The 22446-nt window shown below is 47.3% G+C and overlaps 2 protein-coding genes and 1 pseudogene across 3 annotated transcripts in view; 2 read left to right on the forward strand and 1 right to left on the reverse strand.

Annotated features, from left to right (window-relative positions):
• The window catches only part of Ksr2 (kinase suppressor of ras 2), a 385977-nt gene that overhangs the window by 348551 nt on the left and 14980 nt on the right, over positions 1-22446 (reverse strand). The window lies entirely within an intron of this gene.
• Positions 13628-16096, forward strand: LOC102553848 (acyl-CoA-binding protein-like). The gene is made up of 2 exons (XM_039090075.2): positions 13628-13639; positions 15685-16096. The coding sequence occupies exons 1-2, from the start codon at positions 13628-13630 to the stop codon at positions 15967-15969; spliced, it is 297 nt and encodes a 98-aa protein (XP_038946003.1). The 3' UTR covers positions 15970-16096.
• On the forward strand, positions 19782-19890 carry LOC120096110 (small nucleolar RNA SNORA44; annotated as a pseudogene).

Genomic DNA, 22446 nt, shown 5'->3' on the forward strand with positions numbered 1-22446 from the left:
TGTACAGAGTGCTTTCCAGACCTCCCAGGACTACACAGTGAGACGCTATTTGCAGAGCCACACCCCTCATAGGACACAGGTCTCAGAGTAGATGGGGGGTAAAGAGTTAGGAAAAGCTCCACTGAGCCTCAGAGCTCACGGCCGACCACTCTGCTTGCAGTCTACACATTGAAATTCATTCATAACCTCAAAATCAATACACATGAGATTCCCGCAGCCATCTGAGGACACCTGAGCACGTGATTTGTCCGAAGTCCACGTCACTGTCCATGCTCAGGTGAGGCGCAGCTCACAGCCAGCTTGGATTTGTGCTTTTGATTGCAGTCGTTGGTTCTCAAGAGGTCCAAACATCTAGACCTGGCCTGACCTGGACTAAAGGAGGCTCTCTGTAGTTAGAGAAAGACAGCCCTCCTGAGAAACTTGGGAAACTGGTTCCCATCTGCCGAAAGGAGTCATCACCCTTCTCTGGAGGAACCCCATTCTCCTCTGGTGGAACCCACCATAGCCTATGAAAGCCCATGCTGGCCTCCAGGCTCCCTTGGGATCTCAGTGCCTGTTACACATTCCAGAGTCCAGATTGAGCACTGTCTCTCTCTCTCTCTCTCTCTCTCTCTCTCTCTCTCTCTCTCTCCCTTTCTCCCTCTCTCCCTCTCTCCCTCTCTCCCTCTCTCCCTCTCTCCCTCTCTCCCTCTCTCCCTCTCTCCCTCTCTCTCCTTTCCCTCGCTCTGTTCATCTGTCTCACTAGCGCCACAGCTCACTCTCTCTCACTTCCAAGCCCTGGCCATCCCCAGATATGTTTCTCTTGCTCTCTCCTCTGTACTTTCCCAGATGCCTCTGAATGTTTTTCTCTCATTCACAATAAAAACCTTCTCCTAAGAACAGAGTGGTTGGGGGCTGGAGAGATAGCTCAGTGGTTAAGAGCACTGACTGCCCTTCCAGAGGTTCTGAGTTCAATTCCCAGCAACCACATGGTGGCTCACAACCATCTGTGATGAGATCGGATGCCGTCTTCTGGTGTGTCTGAAGACAGCTACAGTGTACTTATATATAATAAATAAATAAATCTTAAAAAAAAGAAAAGAAAAGAAACACACGAAGGACCCGTGTGTGCACAGAGGGAACGGAAGACTGTAGGAACTGGTACCGAATCTTTCCTACTTGTTCCTGGATCCCTGAAACTGCATTCGGAGCACCGTGGTACAAACAAGGAGACGAAAACTACAGTCGCCTGCTGAGTGTGTTGCCCACAAATGCATGGTTTATCTGTTTGTCTTAAGGTAAGTCTATAAGTTCAGGTTTAAAAAAAAAGAACAGGGCCTGGAGAGATGGCTCATCAGTTAAGAGCACTGGCTGCTCTTCCTGAGGACCTAGGTTCAAATCCCAGAACCCACAGAGTGACTCACAACTCCACGCCTTCTGTTTCAGGAAAGCCAGTGCCCTCCTGTGGCCTCCTCCTGCACCAGGCACACACACGGTGCACAGACATGCAGCTAGGTTAAACACTCATACACATCAGAATAGCAATTATAGTCGTTATATTTTAACTTGGGGTTTCCCTTCAGCCCCTGCTGCCTCAGGAACTTCCCATTCCTCATTGGCTCTGTGCAGCCAGCGAGACAGAAGCTCCTGACAACCGTAAGCAGAAAAACCTCTCGTTTGCCATGAACTGGTGGAGAATGCAGAGAGTCATGTCTGCCCGAGACGCTGCCCAAGTGCAGGATGGGAACTCGTCACTAACTAAGTTATCTAATAGAATCCCTCCCTCCAAAGTTCAGGGAGCGCTGAGGGGACGGGAAGGATGTCAGAGCCGGAAGACTGGGAGGCAGGCTGACAAATTCCGTCCTTTAGACACAGCATGAACAGTGTAATCCTGAAATCAAAGCAGGGGGCCCTCACAATAGCCGTGAGTGGGAGAGGGGCTCAGCGGACATGCCCCTACTACTGAACTACTAGCCACGGAGTTACTCTGGAAAAATGCCTTCCATACCTGATTCAAACTGTCACGGAAAACGTTTAATTAATAATAATAATGATAAAAGTAGCAGAAATTGTCTCCTATGATCTCTGTTCACGAAGGGGAAGATGGCTCGTGGTGAGAGTTTTTATTATTATTTATGAATGTGGATGTTTGGCCTGTGTATCTCTGTGTGCCGCAGGCACGCAGCGTCAGGAGAAGCCAGGGGAAGCTGTGGGATCTCCAGGACTGGAGTTAGAGCTGGTTGTGCGAGACACCATGTGGGTGCTGGGAACTGAACCCAGGTCCTCTGCAAGAGCAGCGAGGGCTCTTAACCACTGAGCCATCCCGGCAGCCCCTCGTGTCCACAGTTTTAGTTAATTTTAGAGTTTTTCCTCTAATATACCCACACACGGTAGTTATCTGGCACACCTCACGTCCGAAAAATGGCAGCAGCCATGCCTAGAACATCACTTATCATCACTTCCGGCACAGTTGAACAAGGCTCAGCTTTTACCCTCTCATCACAGCCTGCCCACGAGGCAGGTCTTAAGGACCCGTCATCCCCCAAGATGGAAAATCAACATCATAGTTGATCCAAGATACACAGCTAATGAGCAAAACAATAAGATCCACATACCCGAGATGACAGACAGACAGACAGACAGACAGACAGACAGACAGAGAAGCAGAGAAACAACATATGTATGTCTGTCTGTCTCTCTGCCTTTGTGTGTGTGTATATGTGTGTGTGTCAGTCTATGTGTTTATGTACCTGTGTGTGTGTATATATGTGTGTGTGTCAGTCTATGTGTTTATGTACATGTGTATATACATGTGTGTGTCAGTCTATGTGTTTATGTACATGTGTATGTGTGTGTGTGCTTATCTGTCCGAGTCTGTATGTACATACGTGTACATCTGTCTGTCTGTCTGTCTGTATCTGTGCGCTCCTGTGTGTGTTTGTGTGTCTGTCTACATCTGTGTGTGCACACATGAACGTGCCGCCCAGGAGATCACGCAGTGGCTTCCTTTGTATATGGAATCAAACCACGTAGAAAGAGGAGAAGCAAGTCCCACTCGCCGCAGCTGTTCCTCAGCTTGCATCCTAAGGCAAAGCATCCGCCCGGGGCACCCTCTCCTCTGCTGCACACGCAGATGCCCTGGTCACTTGCTGACAGGGAGGGAGCCCTCCTGCCTGCTGTGATGCTCAAAACAGCCCCTGCGGACAGCACTCAAAGTGCCTGATAAGCGTCTCTCAATTAGGATTCTGGAAGCTACAGCTTCAGAGGCAAATTCGATTTGCATTAAGTTCTGCAGCTTTGGATAAGATAATGGCTGGTGGCGATGGAGGGACCCAGCCAGTGCCCCCGTGTGCCTCTGCAAGAGCCCTGGGCACCTCCGAAGCTCCTCCAGTGACCCATCCTCCTGGTCAAAAATCTGCACTCACACTTGAAGAAGGCTCACCCACAGCCACAGGAGAAACAGACACAGATGGTCATTCTTGGCAACAACAGACCAGTGACCTTCACCCTCCCACACCCTCCAAGAAACACTAGGAAAATGCAACGCTGTACAAAGCGGTTCAAGCTTGAAGCCCCCCTGGGCTACCTAACAAAATGCTGTCTCAGAAAACCCCGTAGCTATCTAAGCTAGACCAACTTTGGCAAGCACCTTGAGGGGCAGAACACATACCCCTGTCCGTCCTTATGTCCTGAGGTTCTCCAATCCCACCTCCGCCACGATGAGCTGTGTGTCATTTTGAGAATTGCTAGACTGCTCTGTGGCTCCTCCATTTAGTTGTGTGTCGGAGGTATTTATCTGACCGCATGGATAAAGCCAGCATTGTCAAAGGGAAGGGTTTAACCGGCTCACTCACTCGATCCAGCACCCAGTTACACTGGTCCTGGTGCGTAGTGAATTTAGCATTATTTAAAAGCAAACAGAGGACCAAATTGTTTTCTCAGGCACCGACTAAGTATCAGGGTCAGGAAGCCACCACACGCCTGTGTAAAACCAGTGCCCAGGAAGCTGTTCCCCCCCACCCCCGTTTCCCCTTTTGTTTACTGCACAGTAAAATCCATCCTTGTAAGTACCCTGATTCATGCCACTGAGTTCACCGGCACTGCTGTGCCACCAGTCCCAGGACCTTGGCACTGACACACAGTGACATTCTCGACCCTGGGAAACAGACGTTCTGCTTTCTCTCCCCAGGATTTTGAAGATCTAGGGGTGTAATTGGAATCACAGCGTGTCTTCTTTCACTTAGCGAGACATGGTCAAACTCATCTGTTGTAGTACCATGTGTTTATCCCATGTGCACACACGTGTACTGCAGCTGCAGTCACGTGGGGTTCAGGGGCACTCTCATGGGAAACAAAAGTCAGTGGCATGTCTGTGCGTCATGGATCGAGTATAGAAATGTCCTCTGAAGGCTCGAGTGGACAGTGACGGCTCCAACTTCACCAACTGGTGAATCTCTTTGTGTGTTGGCAGCTGGGTGGGCCACCTTTGGAGGAAACATGCCACTGAGGGGTATGCATGCTTTTAAACTCTGTAGCTTCCGGGGGACCACCCTCTCCTACTTGGGACAGTATTGGCAGACACCTTTAACCCCAGCACTCCAGAAGCAGGTACAGGCGAATCTATGTGGGTAGGAGGCCACCCTGATCTACAGAGTATGTTCCAGGACAGCCAGGGCTACACAGAGAAACCCTGTCTCAAAGAAAAAAAAAAAGTGTAGCTTGTCCCTGGTCTTTTCCTGTATATCACATGCTCTGCCTCTCTGCAGTAGTCACGTGGCCATCAGCCCAAGCCTCTAAAGCCGTCAATCACGAATAAATCCCTCCTCTCTTTCGTTGTTTTACTCTGGCAATTTCTCATAGAGGCAAGAAACAACAAATATACCACAGGACGGAATATTACACAGCCATAGAAAAGGTACGAGGTAATGATTCCCGCTACAACATGAACAAACCCAGAAGACATAAGTGCCAGAAAACGGGCTCAAAAAATAAGTATTGTATTAATCTATTTACATGTGGTGCCTAGAAGAGGAAAATTCCAAAATGCAAAGTAGAGGCTGGGGGTGGAGAGGAGGGGTATACAGGTGGAGAGGGAGTTCTTGTTTAATGGGCATAGGGGCTTCTATGGGGGGAGGAACAGAGGGAGTTTGGGTGGTGATATTATTGCCATAATAGTTAATGTCATTCGATTGTGCACTAAGTCAGTGAAAATGTGAATATTTTGCCACAGAAAGAAAAAAGAAAGAAAAGAAGAGAAAAGAAAAGAAAGGAAAGGAAAAGAAAAGAAAGAGAAAGAGAAAGAGAAAAGCCTATGTAGCTGACCAGACTCTTGTTTCTCAAACTTGACGGAGCATGTGGCCCTTGCTGATGGTAAAATCCCTCTGTGGAAAGTGCGGGACTGCAGCTGACTGCCATCTCCTGTCAACCTCTAAGGGGCGCTAGTGCTGCCGCCCATGGAGAGCCTTAGGAGAGACCCAGGCCCAGCATATTAAGCACCCCCATAGCATAACTCTTATGACCCAGCATATTAAGCAACAGTTCTTACATGTGGGGCAGGAGTGACTGGGGCAAAGGCTCAGTGTGTGGAGTACTTGAGTTCGATACCCAGGAGCCATAGAAACAGCCTGTAACAGTCACGCCTGTAACCCTCAGGGTGGAGACAGGCAGATCTCGGGCTCATTGACCAACTGGTGAAGTCACGTAGAGAAGAGACAGGGCTGGGATCCAAACCCGCATAGCTTTAAATGCCAATTTAAAACGCAATTTGTATAGGCTAGAGAGATGGCTGGAACCTTGGAACGAGGATCGAGTTGGGTTCCCAGCACCCACATCAGACAGCTCAAAGCTGCCTCTACTTCCAGCTCCAGAGGATCGGTGGCCTCCCCTGTGAGTGTGCGCATCAACCCAGAATTAAATGTAAAATGTAACATTCTTGATAGTGCCGTTCGCATCCTGTGTGGTTGGTGCACACCCACAGGAAGCCACAGAGAGGTAAGACTCAGGAATTCAAACTCAGCCACAGAACCACCATTATGGTGTCCCCAGAGGCCCACAGGCTGAGCTGGTTCAGCAGCCTGGAGACATGTTGGTGAGTGGTAGAGTCTTTAGGTAGTAAGGTCTGAAGGGAGGAAGTTAGGCTCCTGTGGGTGTGCCCTGAAAAGGATTCTGGGACCTGCTCCTGCCTGTCTCCCTCTGTCCTTCCATAGACCCGAAAGCAGCAGAGACCAGCTATGGATTGAGACTCTGAAACCTTTCATCCTTATAAGCTGATTTTCCTCAGGCGTTTTTTTTTTTTTTTTTTTTTTTGTCCACGCAATGGAAAGCTAACAAAATAATGGTCCAAAAAAAAAAAAAAAAAGTAACAATAAAACCAGGACAAGGGATACAGCTCACTGGTAAACTCGTATCCATCCTAAAATCACCAAAAGCCACCCACCTACAGCTCATGGTTCTTCATCACTCCAGACAGCTAGTCAGGAGCAACCATTGTCAACTTTCTCGTTATCTTGAGTGATCAACACCTTTTTGCAATGGTGCTCACTGTTAGAGAGAGCCATCCCAGCACGTTCAAAGCCCTGCACTCCATCAGAGACAGAGACGGGGAGCCGGATGCAGGGGACCTTGAGTTTCAGATGCACACGTTTTTGGTTTTTTTTTTTTTTTTAATTAGCGCTTATTCATTGCACGAGATGGGGCTCCCTGTGCCATTTGTGCTTTTGTACGAGAATATCATTTATAGCATACGTATACCCATTTGTATGCCTAGGCATACTTGAGACTAGTTGTCCTTTACCTGAGAGTCCAGTTGGGCAGCATTATATCCGCCACCCCTTGACCAGCTGCATCGTGAAGTCCTGGTTAAGTAAACTTGAACCTTAACTCTCCCAGGATCCTCTAGGCTTCATAAGACCGCCCAATTCACAGAAGGGCTGTGAGGGGCAGAATAAAGACCTAGGCTCTATGCTCTGGTCTTCTTCATATTTACTGTCTCCAACAAAGAAGAGAAGGCCAGATTATGTCTGGCCACACTGGGCTGAAGTGTCTGGGCAGAGGGAGGGTTATGGCATAAGCCCACAGGCAATGTCACAGACAATGACTTGAGACCTGGACGGCTGGGAGAGACACCTGTAACAAATGCATCCTTTACCCAGTTGCATCGAGATTACAGCTCACATCTAGAAGAGGCAACACTGTGATCCAAACCCACGGAGCTTTAAATGGTGTTTCAAAATGTAACTTATGGGGGCGGAGAGATAGCTCAGCCACTAAGAGCGTTGGCTGTTCTTGCAGAGGATCAAGTTGGGCTCCCGGCACCCACATCAGACTGCTCAAAAATGGCCGTAGTTCCAGGCTCTGATTGTCTACAATGGCTACTATCCCAGATGGAGGCTCATAGACACACCTGTTAAAACTTGTCTCTTCCAGTCGCTCCCACCACAGCCTCTAGGAACAGCGGCTACCTCTCCTTTGGGGAACCATGTCTGGTCCATGGCACTTGGGAAGGGCCGAGTTCACTCCCTGAACTGACCCACGAAAGCAATCTGTCTTCCTAAGTCTCAGAACAGAGAAATGGTCATACCTGACAGGTGAGAAGGATGCCCCACCCGTCCACGGGAGCCAGGTGGAAGTAAGTGTGAACTTGCTGTATGGTGCTGAGGGGAGAGGATGCCTGTGTTTGGCTCCCAGCAGCCACTCTGTCTCCACAAAGAGGACCTGCCTGGCCGAATACACCTGGAAGGAGCTGGAGCTGAGAGCTGGGGTTACCCCTAACCTCTAAGTAGCTGGGTCCCAGCTGAATTGGTGCTACCCCAAAACTCCCCAGTTATATGCATCAAGGAACAGCAGAATTGAGTCCATTTCTATTTCTTGCAACCAAAAGAGTTCAGATGACAGTAGCCATAAATTTCTATCATGGTTTTTTATTGTTATTGTTGTTGTTGTTATTATTATTATTATCATTATTATTGCTTTTGTTTTTTCAATCACGGCTGGCAAGGACCAAACCCTGTTCCCAGTAACTGCTAAGTTACTAAGTTTCTAAGCTGCTAAATGTAACCAGCATCCAACCACAGTCCACCAGTCTGCGAAGAGCCATCCCCCAATTCATGGCCTCTAATTGCTTGGGGTGTCTGTTCTCAACCCACTTCGAGGAAGGAGGCATGAAAACTCCAGGCAGCCTGTGTGGCTCCTCTGCCCCAAACATTTCAGTCTGTCTCTCCCTACTAGATCTTCACTGGATTCTATGATTTAGCCCCCGTTCACATCCTGACATGATTTTTAATCCTCCCTCCTGGTCACACACATTTCCCGGCTGTTCCTGAAACCACAGGACCTTTGCATGAGCTGTCCCCTCATTCCGAGTCTCTTCTCCCCCGAGGGGCACAGTGTCTCTTTTCAAATGCCACCTCTCCCAGATACACACCCGTCATCTCCATTATTTATTATATTTTAAAATTCTTGTTTGATGGGGGGAGGGGCACACACACCTGTGGAGGAAGAGGATCAGAGGGCAGGAGTCAATTCTCTCCCACCCTGTGGGTCTGGGGATCAAACCCAGGTGGTCAGACTTAGGTGCTGGCACCTTTTCCTGATTAGCCGGCTCTGCAAGCCCCACCTCCTCTCAGATTTAACAGCACCCTCATGTGCGTGGAGGTCAGGGGTCAACTTCCAGAGTCATTCCTTAACAGCTGTCCACATTAGGTTTTGAGCTAGAGTCTCTCACTGGCCCAGAACTTGCTGGGTGACTAGGAATACAAGTAGTTATTGTACCTGGCTTTTCATGTTGGATCTGTGGATTGAAGTTGAATATCAGATTTAAGGGTAGGCTGCTTTACAGAACTGGTCCCCTAGCTCTGTTTTGTTTTGTTTTTAAGATTTTTTTTTATATGTATAAGTGTTTTTCCTATGTGTACATCTGTGCACCATGTGCGTGCAATGCCCACAGAAGCTAGAAGAGGGCATCAGATGCTCTGAACTGGGGTTACAGACAATTGCGAGCCAGCGCGTGGATGCCGGAAACTCTGGTCCTCTGCAAGGGTCATGAGTGTTCTTGACCACTGAGCGGTCTCTCCAGGTCTCTCCACAACCGCCAGACAGAGTCTCCCTGTGTTAGCTAGCTGGCCCAGAACTTGCTAGGTAGACCAAGCTGTCCTCAAATCACAGAGATCCTCCTCCCTCTCCCTCTAGAGTAATGGGATTAAGGGCCTGCCAGCAGGCCACATAACTCTCTCTGTTGATCTCTGGTGGTCTGTCTCCTAGAATGCTTGCTGAGTGAGTTATCAGGCTTTGCCCGGTTTCCCTCCCAAAACTATTCCTTGGGCTCAAACGCTGCACCTGTGTTACAGGTTCTCGATTCTGGAAGACTCAAGAGAAAGAAAACAGGTCTCTGAAACAGGAGGGCAGCAGCTAGGCAACGGTTGGAGCTGGAGTCCCCGAGACCCCTCCAAGACCCCTCCTCTGTACCGAACCAGCCCCTGCCCAGCTCAGTAGACAAACAAAGATGGCTGGCTGGAAGAAGCCTTGATTATACACAGAGGACTGGCTGAGGGGGGAGTCCGACTCTTAATCTCAGTTCATTTAGGACTGCTCTCATCCTCGCTAATCTAATCAAACAATGGCCGGCCTCTCAGCCCTCTAGCATGCTACTAATGAATTTTTCATAACCCCGTGGAGACGCTTTCTCTGCTGTTGTTGATTGTAACGGAGCGAGGCTAGAAAACATATTTCCACTCCCCAATCTCTTCTCTCCCAAATGCACCTCCTCGTGCTCCACCCTTGCATCTCTGAGTCCCACGCATCTGCGCTCGCTCATTCTCCCAGGGTACTGGGTGTGCCGTGCTGCTAACAGAACCTGCCTCTACCTTAGGGGACCAATAAATCCACGTTAGGCTTTCAAATCGTATTTGAGAAGTGGAGACGGTCGATTAGAGGGGCTTATTCAATTTGGCCTGTGACACGCCTCGCTTTCCTATGAAAAGCAGCATGGAAGCCAGAGGAGGGAAGGGAGGATGGACTGCCTGGTCTCTGGGTTTCCCAGAGGGCCTGGGGAGCTGGAAATTTCAGCCGCCTTAAAGTTCGTTCGGTCTTCTGATACCCCGAGCCTTTCCTACCTCTGAGGCTCTGAGTATTCTGTTCCTTCTCTCTGGAACATCCTTTCCTCGTCAGCATACGATCTCGGCTTAATGCTGTTGGGTCTCAAACCCAAGACAAGTCTCACTCCATAGCCACCCAGCTCTCCCAACATCACTCAAGGCCTGTGGCTCCACCCAGCACACTTCGCCCCGCCCCCTACCTAAGTCTCTTCTCCCCACCCTCACCGGTTGGGCTTCCACTTCCCCTCCCCCGCCAGCCTGATTCCCTACATACCTCAGCCATTTTGGTCTTAGTCTCTTGGCCCTGGCCATCTGTCTAGGCCAGTGGCGCTCCCTCTGTCTATCTTATTTACATCTACAACAAAAGTCTTTTCCAAACTTTAGGAGTCGTCAGGTGCCCCTCCTTTTATTTCAATTTGTCATTATTCAGATGCCACGTGACCCAGCAAGCCTTTGGTCCGAAGCAGCCCGCCAGGTCACCTTTTGAAACAGATGTGAATGGTGGAAGACTAAAACCCATGCTATGGTCTCTTCCCTGTGAGTTATGTTTTCGAACCCAGCCAGGACCATCGGCCCTGCGACCTCCAATTCCAATTAGCTCGTTCTTTGAGACCGTGGAGCTGAGTAGGCCTTCAAACGGGGTGTTGGGTCCTTCGGTACTTGGGAGGTAGGACCAGCAGTGTCTTGAGTTCAAAGTTATCCTCAGCTACACTGAGTATTAGTACAAACTGGGCTCCGGACAAAAGTAACAGGAAGCCACCGAGGGAGGAAGGGAGAGGAAGAGAAAGTTTCAGTGACACCCCGGGAGCTCCTGCAAGCAGGTGTCTCCCTCAGTGGCTGCTTCAAGGACTCACTCAGTGTATAAGTGTTTTCATTTGTTGTTCTAGGAAATACCTGGTTAAGGAATAGCTAGCATGGGAGTCTGAGTTTGAAGAGCAAGTACTCACCACTTACTAAAAATAAAGAAATAAAGGGCTAGAGAGGCGGCTCAGCGGTTAAGAGCATTTACTGCTCTTACAGAGCATCAGAGGGCTCAGTGCCCAGCATCCGCACTGGGAGGCTCTGTACAACAGCCTGTAAGTCCAGCTCCAGGATGTGCACACCCTCTCCTGGCCTCTGAGGGCACCTGCATGTTCGTGGTGCACATAAACACACATAAGAACACGCGGACACATAAATAAGGAGTTGTACACAGAAGAATATTGGAGGTGGAATGTTGTAATGTTGGAAGGACACTTAAAATAATCCAGGGAGGTTTAAGGGGGAGAATGGTTGAACGACCACAGTTTGATTGGTGTGTGTGTGTGTGTGAGAGAGAGAGAGAGAGAGAGAGAGAGAGAGAGAGAGAGAGAGAGAGAGAGAGATATGATTCTAGCCTGTGGTGGTTTGAATATGCTTGTCCCAAGGAGTGGCACTATTTGGAGGTGTGTCCCTGTTGGAGGAGGTGTGGCCCTGTTGAGGTGGGTGTGGCCTTGTTGGAGGAGGTGTGGCCTTGTTGGAGTCACTGTGGGCATGGGCTTTAAAACCCTCATCCTAGCTGTCTGGAAGTCAGCCTTCTCCTAGCAGCCTTCAGATGAAGATGTAGAACTCTCAGCTCTTCCTGCACCATGCCTGCCTGGATGCTGCCCTGCTCTCACCTTGATGATAATGAATTGAACCTCTGAACCTGTAAGCCAGCTCCAATTAAATACTGTCTTTATAAGAGTTGCCTTGGTCATGGTGTCTGTTCACAGCACTAAAAGCCTAAAACATAGCCTCATACGGCTTTTGTTTTGTTCGGCTTTGTTTTATTTTTGAGGTATAGGGCCTGGTGTCCAGGCTGGCCTCAAACTCACTATATATCCAAGGCAGACCTTATCCTCCTGCCTCCGCTTCTAAATAACAGGAGTGCAGATGTGCCCTGTTAGGTCTCAGGAGGTGCATATGTCCATAGATGGCAATCTTGGCCCTGCTCAATCTGGACTGTGGAAGGATTTCTGGACGTTATATAAAAGCCAGCCTCCCTCAGGAACCTATGACATGGGTTCCTGTCCGCTAAAAGAAGTCATTTCTGTGGCCTCTGGGAGAGGGACATGTGGATCTCTTATAGACCTATACTTTGGCTGCATATCAAAACCTTTACAGTCCCTATTCAAAACCCCCTTGCTAGCCCTCTAGCCCCTTTTACCTCTCTCCCTCTTCCTGCACGATGCCATCCCCGACCACCCTTTTAAAGGCAAGGTTTCTGGGCCCTCCCTTCTGTTCTCTCGAATATAGCCCTGGTCATGTCTGGTCTACTTCCTTTTCTCTCTTCTCTGGACTCTTCCAGATGCCTTTGGCTGTTCTCTGTTCTCTCTCTGTCTCTCTGTCTCCCTCTCCCTCCCCGTCTCCCTTCCCCTCCCCATGGTTGATGCAGAGGCCATGAAGGAGTGCTGCTTTCTGTCTTGCTCTCCATGGCTTGCTCAGCCTGCTTTCTTACAGAACCCAGGGATGGCTCCACCCACAATGGGCGGGGCCCTCTCCCATCAATCACTCATTATGAAAATGCGCTGCCTCCCAGCTGGATCTTATGGAGACATTTTCACAGCCGAGATTCCCTTCTTTCAGTTGGCTTGTGTCAAGGTGGCATAACATAGCCAGCATACCCGGCCGGTTGGAGGCTGGTGATGTAACCAATGGCAAGCGGCTTTCACAGCTGGTGCAGAACCCTGGGTTTAATACGCAACACTGCAAAATAGGTAAGTACGCAAACACACGCAAACCAACTCACGAGAAGTGCTCAGGAGGGAATTCAAGTCTGGCATTATAAACCTGGTCAAAGCCGATGGCTGCGGAGGTCGCGGGCACAAGCCTGGGAGCCTACTACTGTTTTGCTAAGTGCACGTGGGGTCAAACTGCCTTCTAAATATTTATATTTATATGCATAGATTGGCGGGCGCTGCCCTCAAGCGCGGCCAAAGAAGCATCTTGTGCAGTGGGCAGGAGTTAATGCATAGGTCACAAGGGGTCAAAGTGCTGAGAATAACTGACTTCCGAGTGCTCAGCTCTGAACAGGACCGTATGAGCGCCCCACACTCCCAGCCCCAAGCTTGGGGAACATAGTGACAGAGAAGGGGAAAGAGGGTGGGGGAGGATGTGGAACACCATTCCTGAGCATGATGTGGCCTTTGCTGCCATGGGCTCTTAGCAGCTGCAGTTCCTTACACAGAAAGCACAAGACTGGAGCTGCTACTTTGCACCGCGGATGGGGAGGCTCATGAGGCCACACCCATTCTCAGGAGCCCTTGGAAGTTAATGGCTGCTAAGTGTGAGAGGAGAGGGAGTCTTCAGTGATGTGGCCATGAGTAAGTGGCCATGCTCTAGCACACAACCCCAGGCCCATGTTCATGCAAACAGCCCTAATGACAGGCAGGGATCATTAAAATCAATAAATAAAGCTATAATAACAGGAGGTGTTCTGCGGGGAAAAGGTTCAGGGGCCAAGGGTAAGGAATAAGAGAGATGAAGGAGTGACCAGAATACAACTGTGTGTGTGTGTGTGTGTGTGTGTGCGCACACGCGCGCACATGAGTATGACCATGAGTGTGAGTGTGAGTGTGTGACTTGTGGGAGTGTGTGTGGGAGTGTGTGTATGAGTGTGTGTGTGAGCATGAACTGACCATATGTGGGAGTGTGTATGTGTGTGTGTTTGTGTGTGACTGTGAGTGTGTGAGTTTGTATGTGAGTATGAGTGTGAGTATGTGTGTAACTATGTGTGGAAGAGTGTGTGTGTGTGTGTGACTTGTGTGACTATGTATGAGTGTATGTGAGTGCATGTGTGCATGAGTGTGACCGTGTGTGTGAGTGTATGAGGGTGTATATGTGTGTGTGACTGTGGGTGTGACTGTGTGGGTATGAAAGTGTTTTGTGAGTGTGTGTGAGAGTGTGAATGGGTGTGTGAAAGTGTGTGAGTGTGTGTGTGTGTGTGGCACACATGTGCACATGTGCTATGAAATGTATGTGGAGGTTGGAGGAAAATTTACAGGAATTATTTATCTCCTCCCACCATGTGGCTCTGCTGATCAAACCTAGTTGTCAGCCTTGGCCGCAATCACCTTCACCTGTTGAGCCCTATCGCTGGCCCAATACGAACATTTTGTAACTTAAATAGCCAATCAATCCCCTGAAAAAGCTTCAAGAAATGGCCATAGAGCCACCATACAGAGCACACCCTATCCATAGCTTCCCAACTGCTTATGGGCCTGATACAGGAAATGACCATTTCAGAAGAAGAAAATCAGTTTCCAGTTTCCTCCTACAGTATCCCCACTCCACTAAACAAACGGCATTACTAGAAGTGTGGCTCACAACAGCCATTAGAAGAAATTAAATCGAGGGGCTCTTGGCTAATCGGTAGATAGACAAATTGGATCTGTGAATGCAGTGGAATATTATTCAGCCATAAAAAATGAAGTGTTGCTAAATGCTGTAGCACAGACGGCCTTTGGGGACATTGGGCTGTGTTGGGATAATCTTTTTGTGCACTGTGCAAAGGTTGCCTTTGTATTATTCTAATGTCGATTTCTGTCTCGGGATAGAGTAGATTACAGGCCCTGGTCTTGTTATTTTTATTGGACCATCACCTGCCTGAATATTTTGTGAGCATTCTTCCCCATAGCCTTCTGATTGGTTTCATCAAGAGCTGAAGCCCTATACCACAATGGGAGAGGAAAAGCAGAACCTCCAGGCAGAGATAGGGACTCTGGGAAAGATTCAGGCATGGGTGATTTGCCAGACAGACAAGAGGAAGTTGGAAGTACCAGGACACCGAGAGAGCTAATGGGCCATGCACGTGGCAAGCATGGACTAGCATAGACAGGGTTAATTAAATTAAGGCCTGAGCTATAATAAATGATAATAATCTCTGTGTCATTATTGGGAGTGGACAGGTCAAGACAGTCCGGCTTTACTGCTGGACGAAGAAAAGCACGCAAGAAAGGCCACATTCTGTATGATGTCATGGATGTTAAATATACAGAGCTGGCAAGAGACGGTGTCAAGAAACAGACGGACAGATGTCAGGGTGTGTGAGCAAGGTAACGGGGGCTGACCTGTCCGTCCAGTGTGAGGCATCTGTATAAATTGAATGATGGTTGTTACAAGACACTGAACACACACAGGAAACCCTCCACTGTTCCCTTCAGAACAGTTACGGTGCTAAACCCACATGACACAATCCCTGGGTCTAACCTCAGGAGATGCCTGTGATCCTAGCATCCAGGAGTTGGAGGCAGGTCAGCTTTAGCCACACAGATTTAAGGGCAGCCTGGGCTACCTGAGAACTTGTCTCACAAAAGGGAAAGGTGAGAGAGTTCACTGGATTAAGGTGCTGTCCCCCAAGCCTGACTGAGTTCCATCCTGGGATGCCTAGGGTAGAAGGAGAAACCTGGCTCCCACAAGTTGTCCTTTGACCTCTACATACACACGGTTTCCCCCTTACCACACATACAACAAATGAATAAGCAAATACACAGGTAGGCAAAAAATAACTTTGGAAAGAGTAATTCACCGAGATATAGCCATTTGTTGATGTAAGCACTTAAGACAGCTCAAAACTGGGTTGCTGCCTCTTCTGAGCTTGCTCCTGCGCTTTCAGGATCCAGGTCACCTCGCCAGCGCGTCTCAGGCTGAATTTGACAAAGCTGCTGAGGAGGTGAAGTGCCTCAAGTCTCAGCCAACGGAAGAAGAGATGCTGCTCCTCTACAGCCACTTCAAACAAGCTACCGTGGGCGACGTAAATACAGATCGGCCGGGGCTGTTGGACCTCAAGGGCAAAGCCAAGTGGGATGCCTTGAACGAACTGAAAGGAACTTCCAAGAAAAATACCATGAAGACCTATGTGGAGAAGGCAGAAGAGCTAAAGAAGAAATATGGGATATAAACGACCAGATTTGGTGGCCAGCCGCATGCATGTGTCACATAATGCCTTAGGGTTTTGTTTTGTTTTGTTTTTTTTCTAGATGATATAGTTCTGATACATTAGGGCCAGAGTTAATCACTGCTCCTGCCTGTGAAGCTTTTACCTAAAATCAATTAAAAGTACATTTGTTACTCAAAAAAAAAAGGGGGGGGCTGGGGATTTAGCTCAGTGGTAGAGCACTTACCTAGGAAGCACAAGGCCCTGGGTTCGGTCCCCAGCTCCGAAAAAAAAGAACAAAAAAAAAAAAAAAAAAAAAAAAGACAGCTCAAAACTGATAAAACCAAAACCAAGAGGACTGGAAAAAACCCACAATATGCAGAGGGCATCCAGAACAACTAGACAGGATGTCGGCAACAGAGAGCGAATTTAAACATCTGGCCTAGGACCCAGCTCCCACAGAACACTGCACGCATCAACACCAACACATATGCTCACTTTGAGAGCACACAGGCACACTCACCCGAGACATAACACATCCAGAGTAGTGAACCTGAGAATGGAAACCGTAGTAACCATAGCAGAACTCAACTAGAAACCAACAGTAAGAAGCCAACAGGTGTCCTAAACACTAGGAACTCAGCACGTATAAAGATTTAAAGATTGTATGCATTGGGGCCAGGCTTGGCGGCGCTTGTCTCCGATCCCAGCACTCAGGAGGCAGGGGCAAGAGGAATTTTGTGAGATTGAGGCCAGCCTGGTCTACACAGTAAGTTCCAGAACAGCCCTGCCTATGTAGAGAGACCTGATCTCAAAAAATAAATAAATTAACAAAGCAGGAAAATAATGTATCCAAGAAGAAGCCATAAACCACCACACTAGAAAATATTATAAGGGTTGGGGATTTAGCTCAGTGGTAGAGCGCTTGCCTAGGAAGCGCAAGGCCCTGGGTTCGGTCCCCAGCTCCGAAAAAAAAGAACCAAAAAAAAAAAAAAAAAAAAAAGAAAATATTATAAACCGAACAGTAGTTAAAATGTAGGACATTAGAAAAGAGGGAGACATAGTTGACGAAGTCCCTGGAGGGAATTTTATGAAAGAAATTAAATTATGAATATGTCTCAAGTAGACATAAGCACTCACCTCAAGAATATAAAAAAGAACGAAGTAAACCAGAGAAGAGAGTGGAAACATACTAAGAACACGTTTTTGTTTGGGGATTTTTGGTTTTGGTTTTGTTTTTTTGCTTTTAAGAAATTGGAAGGAGGGCTGGAGAGATGGCTCAGCGGTTAAGAACACTGACTGCTCTTCCAGAGGTCCTGAGTTCAATTCCCAGCAACCACATGGTGGCTCGCAACGATCTGTAATGGGATCTGATGCCCTCTTCTGGTGTATCTGAAGACAGCTACAGTGTATTTATATATAATAAATGAATAAATCTTTAAAAAGAAAAGAAAAGAAATTGGAAGGAAAAAAATGTGAGAATTAATGAAACCAAAACCTGGTTTTCTGAAAAGAAAAATTAAGATGATTTCTCCCTGGCCAGACTGACAAGATCAAACACAAGAAAGGAGACATCACCACGGATCCTACAGGCACCGAAGGGGCAATGAATCACAGCACAGGGACTCTGAAAATACAAACTCCGTTTAAATAAAACCTGCCAACTCCCTGAAACCCACATTTATCCAAGAATAAATATTTTACATAACCTTAACACTGTTGGAGAAATTTAATTCGAGGACTGGAGAGATGGCTGAGCAGTTAAGAACACTTGCTGCTCTTCCAGAGGACCCAAGCTGAGTTCCTGTAACCTGACGGCTCACAACTGCCTGTAACTCCCAGGGACCCAGCAACCTCTTCTAGTCCATGGTCACACATGCACAAGTGATAAGCGTTTACACAGAAACAGTCACATAAATGGGATAATAAAAATAAATATTCTAAAAGAAATTTAATTAATTAAAAAAAAAAACCTTACATGAACCATTTAAAGGAAAAGCATTTTACAGTTCTCTGCTCCGGCAGGTGAGCTATTGAAGGAGCAAAATAAAAGCATCTTAAAAGGACACAAACTGTACGGAATGATAAAGAAAATAAACTGTATGGCCATACTAATTGACCTAGGAAAAGCACTTGGCCAAGTGTAAACTCGGAGTGAACCAAGAATAGAAAGGAATGTCTTAATCTTTTGAAGGAAAGGTTAATATACCAAAACAATATATTTTAAATGCCCAAAGCGAACATCATCATGGTGGAAAAACTGAGTGTTTGCCCCAAAAGACCAGGAGCAAGGGAAGGAGGTCCATTCCCTTTGCTCCTATTAAACATCACAGTAAAAGGCTTAGCCAGTAAAATTAAAACTTTAAAGATACAACTACCCATATTGACAGTCAACACGATTATCTATGTAAAAAAATTCCCACAGCATCTATTTTAAAAAAAATGCTAGTGTGTTTATTAAAACCGCAAGATGTAATGTTGACAGAAAAACAGTCATTCACATTTATAGTACTAAAAAGAAATTAACGCAAACCAAAAATTTCCAAGTCGTGTCATTTATTGCAGACGCAAGAACAAAACGAAACACTTTGTCCGATACATGCAGGACCTACACACTGAAAACCCTTCGCCAACACTGCATCATGATTGTGGTAGCATTAGACTAGCTCTTAAAAATCAAATAGTTTCATGTCCTCTTAACTACTACTCCCTCTCCTCTTCCTCCTCCTCTTCTCCCTTGTCTTCCTCATCCCCTCCTCCTCCTCTCTCCTCCTCTTTCCTCCTCTTCTTCTTCCTCTACCTCCTCCTCTTCCCTCCTCCTTCCTCACTCTCCTCCTCCTCCTCCCCTTCCTCCTTCTCCTCTCTTCTCTTTTCCCTCTCCTTTCCTCCTGCTTCTTCTTCAACATTGTTCTGGCATCCTAACTCATTGCTCTTTCCATGTTAAAATTAGTTGGCTTATCCATGTTTTTAAAACCCTGCTTGATGGTGGGGGAGGGAGGGAGGAAGGGAGGGAGGGAGAGAGAGAGAGAGAGAGAGAGAGAGAGAAAGAGCTCCTCCAGGGGTCTTGGGTCCAATTCCCAGCACCTATAAGGTGGTTCACAGACCTCCACACCTCCACTTCCAGGAAATCAGATGCCCTCTTCTAACTTCCACAGGCAGCAGGCACACAGGCTGTACACGCTCATTCACGCAGGCAAGACACTCATACAAGTAATTAAATAAATAAATCTACAAAAAAGAAAGAAAAAAAACATGACCCCGAGGGGCTGTGGAGATGGCTCAGTCAGCAAAGTGCTAGCCACACAAGCATGAAGTCCTGAATTCAGATCTCCAGAAATCGTATTTAAAAAAAAAAAAAAAAAAAATCCGGGGTTGGGGATTTGGCTCAGTGGTAGAGCGCTTGCCTAGCAAGCGCAAGGCCCTGGGTTCGGTCCCCAGCTCCAAAAAAAAAAAAAAAAAAAAAAAAATCCAGGTATAGCATGACAAAGAGACAGGAGGACCCCCTGCAGCTCATGGTCAGTTTAGCCAAATCACTGTACTTCAGTGAGGGATCCCCCCCTCAAAAAATAAGATGGAGATTGAGCGCAGGAGAAACGACCTCTGACCTCCACACGTACTCACATAAATAAGAACAAACATATCTGTGCCTCACAGACACAAAGAAATACTACATACTAGCATAACACGTCATGCCCCATATGTACATATAATTATGGGTGTCAATGAAAATTAAATTTTCCTAAAAGAAAAAGTGGCTACTGAGCGGCACCAGTGATTGATTCTACAGCCCAGAGACAACAAACCAGTCAGTGGAAGAGAGATAGTCTTTAGAAGAAGAGCACCTCATAGCCATGGGATCTCCAACTGCATGCCAGAGTAACGGAGAGACTTTGACAGCCCGGGTTATCACAGTGCCTGCTGTTGCCACTCAGCTCTCCTATATGTTTTTCCACTGGAGTTATGAGCTGTCTGTCCTTCTGTCCTGTGGTATTCACAACAAACTTTCCTTCTGCAGTGTGCACTTGGGCGGTTCTTGGAAGAGTGAGGAGACAGCCTGTCAGTCTCTGCTCATTAACCTAAGGACCATGTGACCAGTGAGGTGGCCATCTTGTGATTTGGTCTGCATTATTTGTTGGAAAAATGCCACAAGAAGATCACACTGGGATTTAGAAGTTTCTGGCTAATACTTAGCCAGGTAGCCTTTTGTGGCCAGATTGGTCTACAAAGAGAAACAGCATTTTGGAAAAGTGAAATACCTTTGTAACCTAACATGCAATTGGTTCAATAAAGACTTCAAATTTCTTTCTCAAAAAAAAAAAAAAAAAAGAAGAAGAAGAAGAAGAAGAGCACATCCAAGAGAAGGGGGAGGGGCTACTTAAACATCCCACAGAAACACATCATGTTATCTGGTGCAAGCCATTTCTGCTCAAAGACAGGAAGCCCTCCTTGAGGTCAGACGCCGCTCTCAGACAGAACACCTCAACGTGCCATTGATTGTTTGGACTTGGTTGGATTTTAAAAGTTCTGCTCTATCAGAGACACTGTTAAGAGGAAGAAAAACGTAGGGCTGGAAGAGGGATTTGCAACTATGTATCTGAGCAGGGATCTTGTTCAGGGTCTATAGAGAACTCTCAAGGAAGCTGCCCAAGGGTTCTCACGTGGGAAGAAAGGCTTGGTCCCACTTTGCTGTCTAGTGCTCTGATTAAACTCTTGACCCAAAGCAACCTGAGAAGGAGAGGGTTCATTTGACTGAAGCTTACAGTCCATCCCTAAAGGAAGCCAAGGCAGGAACTTGAGGAAGGGAAATAGAAGCAGGAACTGAACCCACAGAGAAAGCTACTCGCTGGTTTCCTTTCTGCCTTTGCTCAGTCGAACCACCCACCTACCACCGATGTTATTGCCCTCAGAAAATCTGATGGAGGCTGTTTCTCAACTGGGGTTTCCTCTCCCCAAGTGTGCCAAGTTGACAGCCAATATCAGCCATCACAGACTTGAACCTACATGTTCTCAGAGAGCATGTGCATGTGAGAGATAATCACACAAAAGTCACACTCAGCCTCAGGCGTCAGAGGAACACAATTGAAACCCATGACAAAGGATATTAGGTAAAAATACACTGCGAAGTGTTGAGATGCCTCTGGGGGAGGGGAGGAGTAGTTGTGGCCAAACCTGATGACCTGAGTTGACCCCAGCACCCACAAATAATGAAATAATAGACCTCAAGAGTTGTTCTGTGGGGCTGGAGAGATAACTCAGTGATTAAGAGCATTGACTGCTCTTCCAGAGGTCCTGAGTTCAAATCCCAGCAACCACATGGTAGCTCACAACCATCTGTAATGAGATCTGATGCCCTTTTCTGGTGTTTCTGAAGACAACTACACTGTACTTTTATATAATAAATACATTAATTTTTTTAAAAAAGAGTTGTTCTTTGACCTTCAAATGCATCTTGGTGTGTCTTCCCACCCAGACACCTGATTTGTGGTGGTTTGAATAAGAATGGCCCCCTCAGGGGAGGGGGATGTTTGCCCGGAAACCAAAGAATTATTATTAAGTATTAAATAAATTAAAAAAAAAAAGAATGGCCCCCTCAGGCTCCTATAATCGAATGCTTAGTTGTTAGGGAGTGGTACTACTTGAGAGGGATTAGGAGGTGTGGTCTTGTTGGAGGAAATACTTTGAGGTTTCAAAAGCCCAAGCCAGGCCCGATGGCTCTCCCTTCCTGCTGCCTGTGGACCCAAGTGTACCTACTCCTCCAGCACGTCTGCCGCCGCCATGCTCCCTGCCACGATGATGGTGGACTGACCCTCTGAACCTGTAAACCTGCTGAAATCAATGCTGTCTTTTATAAGGTTTATAAGGGTTGCCTTGGTCACAGTGTCTCTTCGCAGCCACCGCACAGTAACTAAGACGGTGACTTCCCAGGAGCTGGTTAAGGTGCGGAGGAACATGCCAATACAGATGGGTAGGCTGCAGCCATGCTGGAAAATATTTATCTACCTTATAATCTGGTCACTCCGAAGCCGTGTAATTTATCCCAGAGAAATATAGAGTTGGGTTCACATGATACAATTTCACATGGATGTTGATAGTAGTTCTGTTTATAATCCCATAAAAATGGAAAAGAGATTAAAAAACTAGACATGCCCTTTAGTGGTTGAGCGGCTAATCATACAATGACATCCTACTCAGGATTCAGAAGGGAGGGAGTAAGCCTGAGCGGATGGTTCAGTGGTAACACAACTTGCGAAGCAAGCTTGGGGCTCTGAGTTCGGATCCCCAGTATCCATATTAAAAGCTGCAGGTGACCCTTTGTGCCTGTAACACCAGCACCATGGGAGCTGAGACAGGACGCTCACTGGAACTTGTTCCAGGTTCTGTGAGAGACTCTGCATCAGGGAAATAAGGTAGAGAATGATTCACCGGGATTCCTGACACCATCCTCAGGCCTCCACATGCCTGTGAATGGGAGCACGTGTGTGTGTGTGTGTGTGTGTGTGT

Source organism: Rattus norvegicus, chromosome 12, assembly GCF_036323735.1.
Source record: "Rattus norvegicus strain BN/NHsdMcwi chromosome 12, GRCr8, whole genome shotgun sequence".
Taxonomy (NCBI): Eukaryota; Metazoa; Chordata; class Mammalia; order Rodentia; family Muridae; genus Rattus; species Rattus norvegicus.